The sequence below is a fragment of the Bos indicus x Bos taurus genome, chromosome 6 (assembly GCF_003369695.1).
Source record: "Bos indicus x Bos taurus breed Angus x Brahman F1 hybrid chromosome 6, Bos_hybrid_MaternalHap_v2.0, whole genome shotgun sequence".
Lineage (NCBI taxonomy): Eukaryota > Metazoa > Chordata > Mammalia > Artiodactyla > Bovidae > Bos > Bos indicus x Bos taurus.
In genome coordinates, this window is record NC_040081.1 from 37,521,891 (window position 1) to 37,534,289 (window position 12,399).

The 12,399-nt window shown below is 34.2% G+C and overlaps 1 protein-coding gene across 3 annotated transcripts in view; it reads left to right on the top strand.

Annotated features, from left to right (window-relative positions):
- NCAPG (non-SMC condensin I complex subunit G) overlaps nucleotides 1-12,399 on the top strand; it is a 76,857-nt gene that overhangs the window by 31,142 nt on the left and 33,316 nt on the right. For 2 of the 3 annotated variants that reach the window (XM_027544138.1, XM_027544137.1), the window contains exons 2-9: nucleotides 486-692; nucleotides 1,117-1,345; nucleotides 3,278-3,423; nucleotides 3,707-3,791; nucleotides 4,771-4,963; nucleotides 5,442-5,591; nucleotides 9,775-9,915; nucleotides 10,477-10,600. In XM_027544138.1, the coding sequence (XP_027399939.1) occupies nucleotides 540-692; nucleotides 1,117-1,345; nucleotides 3,278-3,423; nucleotides 3,707-3,791; nucleotides 4,771-4,963; nucleotides 5,442-5,591; nucleotides 9,775-9,915; nucleotides 10,477-10,600 (1,221 nt within the window). In that variant the 5' untranslated portion in view covers nucleotides 486-539. Of the gene's footprint in view, nucleotides 1-79; nucleotides 149-485; nucleotides 693-1,116; nucleotides 1,346-3,277; nucleotides 3,424-3,706; nucleotides 3,792-4,770; nucleotides 4,964-5,441; nucleotides 5,592-9,774; nucleotides 9,916-10,476; nucleotides 10,601-12,399 lie in introns of those variants that run through there. The other variant, XM_027544139.1, reaches the window with a different exon arrangement.

Below are 12,399 nucleotides of genomic sequence, written 5' to 3' on the forward strand. Positions count from 1 at the left end.
GAGGAGGGCATGGCATTCTTGCCCTGGTATTCTCCAGTATTCTTGGCCTGGAGAATTCCATGGACAGCGGAACTTGGCAGGCTACAGTCCATAGGGTCGCAAAGAGTCAGACGCAACTGCAGCGACTACTCGCCCACGCACATTAAAGGTAATTTGGTAAAATGCAGACGCTGTTATTGATTTTGGATTGTTCATAAAGAAGCAGATTTTTACTAAACTGGTACCAAGGCATCATATGGAGAATTAAAGAGTGTTGAAAAAAATATCGGAAGAATTCTTTTCACTGTCAAAATTCACGTTTGTTTTCTTCCTGGGAGAAGTACATTTCTCTAGAGAGAGATTTGTGCAGATTTATTTCGATGGTTTGGATAAGTGAGAGTTTACTAAATAATGATTTTAGTTTGTGGTAGGGCTGGTGTTTTCAGCGTTTTAGAGTGATGTTGAGAAAAAAGGATTTAATCCATGCAGTTTCTTTTCTCTTTCAGGTGGATGACAAAACAGATTTTCATGAGGAGTTTGTTCATTACCTTAAATATGCTATGGTGGTCTATAAACGAGAACCAGCTGTGGAAAGAGTAATAGAATTTGCCGCAAAGTTTGTTACTTCATTTCACCAATCAGATATGGAAAATGATGAAGAGGAGGAGGAGGATGGTGGCATTTTAAATTATTTGCTTACTTTTCTATTAAAGGTATAGGAAAACTAGAATTTCAGGAGAATAGTATAGAAAATTTTGCTATTTTAAAAGGGCCATAGGAGTTTGTGCATCTTAGGGAATGAAATATCTGATAATTGAGAAATGTAAAGGAAATATTAGAGCTGTCATTAAGATTAAAATGTGGACTTTTAAAAATAGCTCTGCATTAAATTTTTAATGACCATTCTAAGCCAATTCTTATAAACATTTGTTTTAAATGGGTTCTCTATTTTAGAAGTGAGAGTTCCTACAAAGAGGAATGAATATGCTTTTGTAATTTAGTGAATGCTTTAGACTATGTATATTTTGAGTCTTTGTGGTATGGAATGTGTATTTAGTATGCCTATGGATCAAGGTTGTTTTGCAAGTTAATAATGGTATGTGACTTGGAATAAATTTTGATTTGTTTCTGTTTTAGTCTCATGAAGCAAACAGCAATGCAGTTAGATTTAGAGCGTGCCAGCTCATAAACAAGCTCTTGGGAAATATGCCAGAAAATGCCCAAATTGATGATGATTTGTTTGATAAAATTAATGAAGCCATGCTTATTAGATTGAAAGATAAAGTTCCAAATGTAAGGATACAGGCAGTTCTTGCTCTTTCACGCCTTCAGGATCCCAAAGATGATGAATGCCCAGTGGTTAATGGTATGTATAGCTCCCTAAATCCTTTTTCAGTTTCGTTGATTTTGTTAAATTCTCAGCAGATGAATTTTCTTATTATGACGTATTATGGAAGAGTATAGTTCATATATATGTACACATATATAATATGATTTTGAAACATATATTAAGAAACATCTTAAACTCAAGTAGCCACCATCCAACTTAAAAAAAAAAGAAAAAATATCATCAGTACCTTTGAAGCTTATCTTAGGTCCACTCCAGTTCTGTCACTCTCCCTCTGAATTAATGATTATTTTGAATTTTTGTTTAATTATTCTCTTGCCTTTTGTTTGTTTGAACAGTTATACACGTGTGTGTGTTCTCAGTCACTCAGTAGTGTCTGACTCTTTGAGACCCCATGGACTGTAGCTCACCAGGCTCCTCTGTCCATGGGATTTTTCAGGCAGGAATTCTGGAGTGGGTTGTCATTTCCTCCTCCAGGGGATCTCCTGACCCAGGGATCATCTCCTGCGTTGGCAGACAGATTCTTTACTACCACCTGGGAAGCCCAACCACATGTATATACCTCTAAATAATGTGAAGTTTTTCTATCATTTTGTATGTTTTATGAATCATACTATATATTTCTGTGCTCTCAACATTATTTCTAACATTCATCCATGTTGATATATTTATTTGCTGACTTATAACATTCTGCTGTATGAGTATAAGACAATTGTTTCTGATATTGATGGACCTTTTAGTTGTTTGCATTTTTTTCCCCTGTTAAAATACAGTGTTGTTGCTGTGAACTTTTTTATACATGGGTTCTGGTGCACAATTTTTCTGGGATGTATACCTAAGGGTTGACTTGTTGGTATATGTCATGAGCTTTATTGGATAAGGTGCAGGTATTCTACAAAACAGTTTATCAATTTATATTTCCAATAACTATAAAAGTGTTCATTGAGCCCTATCCTTTCCAATGTTTGGTATTGTCATATTTTTAAATTTCTGTTTATCTGATTATATGTATCATGTCGTTGTTATGCATCTTTTCAATATTTAGCAACCAATTTTATTTCTTCTGTGTAATGCCTGTTAATGTGTTCTGCTCATTTTTCTATTGACTTATCTTATTAATTGGAGTTCTTTATATATTCTGAAGGGAAACCATTGGGTTATATGGATTGTAGATCTTCCTACTTTAGATGGATTATTTCACCACTTCACTATGTCTTTTGTTGGAAAAATTCCTAATGTCAAAATTACCAATCTCTTATGGTTTGTACTTTATTTTATTTAAGAAATCTTTCTTTACCTTGGCTTGTAAAGAGAGTCGTATTCCACTTTTTTATGTATGACTAGGCTTCTTTTGGGAACTCTTCTGATTTGTTTTTCTCTTTGTCTCTGTTACTATCTTTATAATTGTAATAACTCGTGGTAGTTGCTATTTTTTGGTATTAAATGAAGGACATAATAATGTGTAAAATATGTATGTTTAATAGTTAACATATACTTGATGATAAAGCTGAGGAAAATCTAGAGGTAAGTATTTAAATACAGGAAATGAATTTTGTTCAGCAAAACTAGAAGTTCTCTCTTTTTAGGTTCATTAAAAATTAAAACAATGACCTCTTTATAAAAGCCATATTAGTTTAAAATAAACTGCCTTCCAGCTTAGACTTTTTTCTAAATCTTGAGTAGCAAAGACATAATCTGAATGATGGATTTTTCATGATTTTTAGGATTATTTGTTTTCGGTTTTAGCCTTTATGCCCAGTGTATTGCCTGCTTTCTCATTCTGTCCTTTTCAAGGGATGTTGGCAGAAAAGAATCTTCAGCTAAAATTAAATGTGTAAGACTAAAATATAGTATTTTTATCATTATAAAGATTATGAAATATGGGCTATCTTATGACTATGGCTAAATAAATGTTTTGTTGCTGTACTAAAATTATTACTCTATTTTTAGCATATGCTACTTTGATTGAAAATGATTCAAATCCAGAAGTTAGGCGGGCAGTGTTATCGTGTATTGCGCCATCAGCAAAGACTTTGCCAAAAATTGTTGGGCGCACCAAGGATGTGAAAGAAACTGTCAGAAAGCTGGCTTATCAGGTAAATAAGTCCAGTGTCTTGTGTAGACCTGTTCTTAAAAAGACAAGAAGCCATAATCTTAAAATACCTTTGAAAAATATTTGGCATGTAACAATTTCTTCAATTGAGATTTTTATGGACAGAGTATAAATAATTTAGGTAGAATCCTATCGCATTATTGTGTGGCTGGGTATTAATTTTTTTGGAGATTGTAGATAATTTTCTTAGGTGAAGGAGATATTACTAGTTATAAAATGCATAAATTATATTGAGTTTAATGGCCATTTTTTATTGTCTCTTAAAGGTTTTAGCTGAAAAGGTTCACATGAGAGCTCTGTCCATTGCTCAGAGAGTAATGCTCCTTCAACAAGGTCTCAATGACCGATCAGGTAATTTAAACATCTATACATAAAACTTTAGTAGATTTTGAGGTCAAACTAAAAGGTTTAGGAAAGAGTGTCCTATTAATAAATTAGATCAGGTAAATCTATCATTTCCACAGCCTGTCAAAGTTTATCTAGGTGTATTGTATAGAAGACATTTTTCAAGATCTTGGTTCTTAGAAGTAGCTCAGTTTGTTTTTTTCTGTGTTTGGTGTATGGAGAAACTAGAGTTTAAGGCTGTAAAAATAACCTACGTCAGCAGTAGGGCAGAATCTCTTTTTCAGCCCTCTCTCTTAAAAAAAAAATGCTATCTTATCCCTTTTGTGTATATCCTGCTATGAATGTGTTCTGTACATCTAAAACAAGTAGAAATGGTCAGACCAATGTAATTTCCCTGTTTCCCACCTTTTCTCTTTTACAATTGGAGAATTGACTTACCGCAGTGATACGAGGAATGATATATTTTAAATTTCCAAACCCCATGAGAAGTCTCCAATGGCTTAATTTTGCCACAGCAAGAAAACCTGAGTTTGAAGGACTAATAACTAGGATGACTTTAAAAACTAAGAATAAGGTTTTTCAGTGATATTGCCTGTATGATTCACTACTGCAAATATCAGTTGTATAATACATGAAGTCAGGCAACAAGTGAAATAATAGGTATTATATATAGTCTAACATCTGAAGCCCAATGAACTCAATGAAAGAAGGAATGCACAAATATTAGGCTGTGGTAGTGGTTATATATTTGGTTCTGATCTTTTCCATTTTCACTTGAAAATGAGGATCATAGTGACTTGTGATATCATTCTTTTAATTTTTTCTTTACTACGCTTTGTTTTGTCTCTGTCTGGTTTCACTTTTGTAGTAAATATCGACTTAAATGTTAACATTGATCTGATAAAAATTAATTAAAGCACAAAAAATATAGGAGATGGAAGCTAGAGGGGAACTTGGTTCACCTATGTTTCCAATGACTTAACAGATGCTGTGAAACAAGCAATGCAGAAGCATCTTCTCCAAGGCTGGTTACGTTTTACTGAAGGAAATATATTAGAGTTGCTTCATCGATTGGATGTGGAAAATTCTTCTGAAGTAGCAGTCTCTGTTCTCAATGCCTTGTTTTCCATGACTCCTCTTAATGAACTGGCAGAAATCTGTAAAAATAATGATGGCAGGTATATAAAGTTCTCATTATTTGAAATATGATAATTGATGAACTTCTGTACTTAAAAGTAGTCCCTTTTACCATTACTTAAGATTGTATCGGCATCTTTTACTGAGACCTCTTAGGTTTTCTTTGCTCTGGTGAATGTCTTTTTTCCCTTTTTTTCCTCATTATATAAGAACTCACCACTTAGACTACTTTCCATTTTTTGTTTTGTTTTATTACTTTTATGTTTGCATTAGGCCTACCATGAAAAGTCCAACAGCATGCATCCCTATTATGTTTGCTTATTTGAGTCTTTCTTTTTCCTTTTTGTCTAACTATCTTCATTCTTTTTTGTGTGGATAAATTAATGACTTTGCAATTAAAGAGGTGGTGGTTATAAATCAAAGCTGCTTATTCCCAGTTTTCTACTCGGTTCAAATTTTTTTTGTGTTCAAATATTCACTGGATATTAAGATATCTTATTCTTTGCTTTTTAAATGAAGGAAATTGATTCCAGCAGATACATTAACTCCTGAATTTGCTTTGTATTGGCGTGTCCTTTGTGAACATTTGAAATCAAAAGGAGAAGAAGGTGAAGAATTTTTAGAGCAGATTTTGCCAGAGCCTGTAGTATATGCAGAGTATTTACTGAGGTAAAAGTTTTCCTTCGGTTTGGACTGTGCTTGTGTTGTACTTGTGTTGGTGTGTGTTAACTTTCCAGCCCCCTCCCTCAGAGCCATGCTTGATTAAGAATAAGTTAAAATCCAGTTTTTTTGACAGACAAGGAAAAATAGGTATGCACACTGAAACTCTAGAGAATATCCTGTGCTGCTCAGTATACTAAAAGACCAAAGTCAGTATGTTTTGGGACATTTTCTTAAAATTGTTCAGACGTGATGATGAACACTTTTTGTAAGGTTGACAATGGTGTACTCCCTTTTGAAATTTGTTGGCAAACTTTTTCTAACTGCCAGGTAGTAAATATATTTAGTAAATATTTCTGTGGGCCAGACTGTCTCTCTCACAGTGACTCAATTTGCTGTGACTCTGCAAAAGCAGCCACAAAATATGTTATGAATAGATCTGGCTGTTTTCTGATAAAACTTTCATTAACTTTTATGGACACTAAAATTTGAATTTCATGTAATTTTCACATGTACATATTTTTACTTATGTATTTATATGTATGTCATATAAAGATGTAAAAATCTTAGCTTTCACGCTGTACAAAAACAAGAAACAGGCTGGATATGGTGCATGGGCAAGCAATAGTTTTCCAATTGACTGGGTGGATCCCTGTGGCCTGTTTTAGTATTTATTAAAATTGTCACTGTTTGGCTTTTTGTTTGTTAGAAAGTTTTTTCAAAATATCTTTTATTTATTTGAATTATCCTGATTTCTACTTAGATCACTTTACAATTATACAAGTAAACTTGTATAAGTAAAACATGAATGCATTGTCAAAAATTCAAATACAGAAGTACGTAGAATAAATATGTTTCCTCTTATCTCCTAATAACTCAATCTCCATAGAGTTGATATCTAAACAGTTTGGGGCATACAATTCCAAACCCTCTTTCTCTGCATTTAGAGACACACATTAAATGCATAATTTTAACACTATAACACAGACTATACATATCTTTGCTTTTTTTTCAATTACTGATACATGAGATCATTATATATTGGTAGATGCAAATCTATCACAGTTTTAACAGCATGTCACTTCATAGTATGGTGGTAATATTTAATTTGCTCTTCTCTTGATGGTTGATGGACATTTAGGATGTTCTCAGTTTTCACTGATAAAGGTGTCTTAAACTTTCTTTACATTTTTATGTTTGTTTGGGATTTTGTAGAGTTGATTCCAAGAGGTGGAATTGCTGGGCCAAAGGTTATATATATATTTTTTTTTTAATGAATATTGGTGTGTAGATTTTTTAACTTCATGATTTTGGTTCCCTTTTTTTTTTTTTTTTTGACTGCACCTTGTGGGGATCTGGTTGGATCCACTCCAACCAGGGAGTGGACCTGTGCCCCCTTCAGTGGAAGCAGAGAGTCTTAACCACTGGACCACCAGGAAGTCCTGGTTTTGATGCATTTTTTAAAAAAGCTTTTCATACAGTATGAATTATGGGTGTGAATTCTTTTTTGGGGGGAATATAGAATTATGCTTTTGCTTATGAAAGTGAAAGTGTTAGTCATTCAGTCCTATCTGACTCTTTACAACCCCATGAACTGGAACCCACCAGGCTCCTCTGTCCATGGAATTCTCTAGGCCAGAATACTGGAGTAGGTAGCCATTCCCTTCTCCAGGGGATCTTCTAGACCCAGGGATCGAACCCAGGTCTTCCACATTGCAGGCAGATTCTTTACCATTTGAGCCACCAGGAAAGCTTTTGCTTATAGTGGCTCCACATAGAAGTTAGAGAGCAAAGCTAAGAATGTGTTTGAATTTTGTATGCAAAACATTGAACTTAAAAATATCTTAAATATGAGCCAATATGAAGACTTAGAGCTTGAACTCATAGTAACATGAGAAACGTGGGAATCTGCTTAGAGTTTTAATGGTAATTACTTCAGGCTTTAATTGGAATATTCATTATAATGCAGTTTGGGCCATGTTGAAATGTTCCAAAAAGAAATGATTTTTTTTTTAACTTTTTATTTTGTATTGGGATATGGATGGTGAAGGACAGGACAAGCCTGGTGTGCTGCAGTCCATGGGGTTGCAAAGAGTCGGACACAACTGAACAACCGAACAACAACAAACAGCCGATTAATTATGTTGTGATAGCTCAGGTGAACAGCAAAGGGCCAAAGGAGTGTTTTTAATGCAGTGTTAAATAACACATGTTTACATAAAAGTAATAAATGCTCATAGATTGAGAAAATACAAGAAAGTATGAGGATATGTTAAATATTTAAATAACAGAGAAAACATCTCAAAGACTGCTTCACAGATTAATTCTTGTGAAGAGTTCAGTTCTTCTGACTTTGAGAGATCAGTGATTTTTATATATCCTTTGTCGCTTTGTAAGTTTTTAATTAATTTACTTGAATCAACTTGTTTTTTTCACTTATAAAAAGATTTAAAGATTATATTTAATTATTGAAATAATACTTAAACAGGATGATTTTCTTTTTGGAGCAATGTCATTGGATAGGAATAGTTTTCTCAGGAACAGAAGCAAAATGAAATGGAAAAGTTGTTTCTTGATCTCAAATTTTCAGGCATTTTGTAACATTTTGTAACAGGAAGAGTCAGTGACTCTGAATGCTAATAGGAAACAATTTCCTGTTAATTGAGGTGTTCACATAACTTGATTTTTGTTGACAGTTTAAAATGACACATTTTTCATCTACATTGTTGTTGTTCAGTTGTTTCTGACTCTTTGTGGCCTAATGAGCTGCAGCCCACCAGGCTTCCCGTCCTTCACCATCTTCTGGCACTTGCTCAAACTCAGGTCCACAGAGTCCGTGATGCCATCCAACTATTGTCTTCTGTCGTCCCCTTCTCCTGCCTTCAGTCTTTCCCAGCATCAGGGTCTTTTCTAATGAGTCATTTCATAAATTCCAACCTAATGGCACCTAGTTGTGTAAGTTTAAACTCATAATCTATTTAAACTCTTTCTTTATTTTGCTTTTAAATAGCTTTTTTTGTCCCACAGGAAAAAAAGAACTTCTGGTAAGCTCTTGAATGTTACCTAGGTGCGGGTTGTAAATGACTAATTTAGGCAGTGATAGTAAAAAATTAAAAGGATTCATTCCCTGGTGGCTCAGTGGTTAAGAATCTGCCTGCTAATGCACAAGCCGCAGGAGATGCACATTTAATCCCTGGGTCAGGAAGTCCCTGGAGGAGGAAATGGCAACCCACTACTCCAGTATTCTTGCTGGGATAATCCCGTATACAGAGGAACCTGGCAGGCTACAGTCCATAGGGTCACAAAGAGTCAGAGACCACTGAGCAATTGAGCACGCACATGCGCGCACGCACGCACGCACGCACACACACACACACACACACACACTCTCTCTCTCTCTCTCTCTCTCTCTCTCTCTCTCTCTCTCTCTCTCTAAAAGTAAAAGTGTGGTTGACAGTGCTTGCTTGGTAGCAATTATACTAGAATAAGAACAGTATAGTGGTTAATAGGACCCTAAGCAAGGACTGTAGCCCACCAGGCTCCTCTGTCCATGGAATTCTCCAGTCAAGAATTCTGGAATGGATAGCCATTTCCCTCTCTAGGGGATATTCCTGACCCAGGGATCCAACCCAGGTCTCCTGCATTATAGGCAGATTCTTTACCATCTGAACCACCAGGAAGGCCCTCAGGCAAGGTAATACAAATTCATGAAGTTTTTTTCCAGTTTTTTTAAAAGGTCATTGTGTTCATGGGTAACAACATAATTTTTATTTATACTATTATTCTTTTAAACAAAATAATGATTAAGGATGATGAGGGAAGACAGGCTCTTTCTGAATAATTGTATTTTTGAAGAAGAGATTTAGAACTTTCTAATTGAGAATACTAGTGACATTGAAATAATTAGTTATATTAAGAGATATAAATATGTACCTTTTGAAAATTTCCCATAGGAAATGTATTTTTAATGAAAATATATTTCCAGGGTCTTTTGAATCAAGCCAGTAAGTTCATGAAAGTTCATGACAATAACACAGAATTTAGTTTCTAAATCACATTAGTATCACATGGTATAAAATGTCCATATATAGATCTTGGGACTGATAAGGGTATAAAATGATCCTTTTCTCACTTAATGGGGAGCTGTTAAATGTTTTGTAACAAATTCTACATTGTATTGTGCTTGTTTTAGTTATATTCAAAGCATTCCAGTTGTTACTGAAGAACAGAGAGGTGATTTTTCCTATATTGGCAATTTGATGACAAAAGAATTCATAGGTCAACAATTAATTCTAATTATCAAGTCTTTGGATACCAATGAAGAAGGAGGAAGGTACATTTAAATGTTAACTCTTGTTCTAATTTGCTCTCCTAATAGTCTTTGTTAAAATACAGTCATATTACCATATGATTAAATGTATTTAACCTAGGTCTCTAAAATATTATATGAAGTTTTTTCTTTCCTCTTGTATATATAATGCATATATGGAGTATATAAGCGAAAATATGTACTGTCTGTTTCTCTTCTCTGTTATATGTATATGGAAATAAGAGTTTCTAATTCAGTTTCATCAGAATAAACAATAAAGTTGCAGGTTTTTGCTTAAAATTTTCTGTTAGTATTATTAGTCCTCTCTATAATAAATATGGTATAAATTATTTGAATCACATGGTATTTTGTCATTTCATCATGTTGATTTATGAAAGATTATTAGGGTCATTTATAAATTTTTTTTTTCAGAATGTGAATTTTGGCTTAAAGTCTATACATATATTTTTGTACCTAAAGATAAATATAAAAAAGAATTAAGACAAGTTAAGTCTGCAGAATAGGTTGAAATATAATGTGTTTCTCTTTTTGTATTGAAATTAAAATAATTCTTCTTGAATTTAGGAAACGACTACTGGGTATCTTACAGGAGATTCTTACTCTACCTACCACACCAATATCCCTAATTTCTTTTCTTGTTGAGAGACTGCTCCACATCATTATAGATGATAATAAGAGAATACAAATTGTAAGTAATTTTCTTCATTGGTGATAGAAATAAAAGATTTTGGTCAATAACATTGAGTGTTAATTGTGTTTTCAGTGCTTTTGGCTTTATTTGTCTTTAATTGCTTTTGTTTTAGTTTTGTCTCGGTGAAGCTTTTGAACTTCTTAAAACCCAGTCCCTTTCACACACACGTTTTAAAAAATATTTCTTTTCTTCTCTTACTGTGCCTGTCATTGTGTTGATTCAGTTTGAAATGGAGCAGTTTAGGGAAGGCGTGGCATAGGCATTGGTTGCTAGGTTTGAGAGCCAGCTGAATTTATACATTTGTTGTTCAGTTGCCAAGTTGTTTCCGACTCTTAGTGACCCCATGGACTGCATGCAGCACACCAGGCTTCCCTGTCCCTCACCATCTCCCAGAGTTTGCCCAAATTCATGTCCATTGAATCGGTGATGCATCCAACCATCTCATCCTCTGTCGCCCTCTTCTGTCTTCTATCTTTCCCAGCATCAGCGTCTTTTCCAGTGAGTTGGCTGTTCACATCAGGTGGCCAAAGTTTTGGAGTTTCTGCTTCAGTATCAGTCCTTCCAAAGAGTATTCAGGGTTGATTTCCTTTAAGATGGACTGGTTTGATTTTGATTTCCAAGGACTCTCAAGAGTCTTCTCCAGCACCACAGTTTGAAAGCATCAATTCTTCGGCTCTCTGGCATCTTTATTGTCCAGCTCTTACATCCGCACATGACTACTGGAAAAACCATAGCTTCAACTATATGGACCTGTGTTGGCAAAGTGATGTCTTTGCTTTTTAATAAACTGTCTAGGTTTGTCAAGGCTTTCCCACCAAGTAGTTGTCTTCTAATTTCATGTCTATAGTCATCATCCCGTGTGATTTTAGAGACCAAGAAAAGGAAATCTGTCACTGCTTCCACCTTTTCCCCTTCTATTAGCCATGAAGTGATGGAACCAGGTGCCATGATCTTATTTTTCTTAATATTGAGTTTTAAGCCAGTTTTTTACTCTCCTCCTTCACCCTCATTAAGAGGCTCTTTAGTTCCTCTTCACTTTGGGTTCATTTCCCATTTTATGCTTGGTAAATAAGTATCTTTATTTTTGGTAAAGTGCTTGATAAATAAGTATCTTAAAAATAAGTATTTTTTTTTTAGATAAAATATTTTATTTTTTAAAATTTATATTACTATTTTCAAGTACTGTTATTTTTCTCTGGGGTATTCTAAAAAACAGACTTGTATCATTGATTTTCATAAAATTGTAAATCACAAGTTATTCAAAGGTTGTCTTTTCCAGCCCTTCCTTATACAGATAATATATAAATTCCTTCTACAACATTGCCAATTAGTGGTTATACAGCACCTGTTTAATGTACCTTCATTAGGGATGCAACTTTTTCCTGAATCTGCCAACTCCGGTGCCTAGTGTCTCTGAAAGGAAAGTGTTTAGTTTGCTGTCATTCTGCCTCATGCACCCAAAGGAAGAATTAACGAGTATTCTTATTTTTGTGTTCCACTCCCATTGTAGCTTAACAAGAGAGGGAGTTGAGGATTAGAGGCAGAAAATTTTAATTTTATGGTACCTAAGATTACAGGCTTTTTTCATTTTTTTTTCTGTTTCTAAGCATTGTATGAAAGAGAATTTATCTTCAGTGTCTATATGCCTATTTACCTTCCCATATTAAGAGTTTTTTAGTCAGATGTATTGTTTGGTCATTTTTTTCTAAAATTGTGTAGGAAATAGAATGTGTGCCATTTTTGCTTATATGTTTTGCTCTATTTTTCAAAAGATTGTGGATACTGTTTGGAGTTTT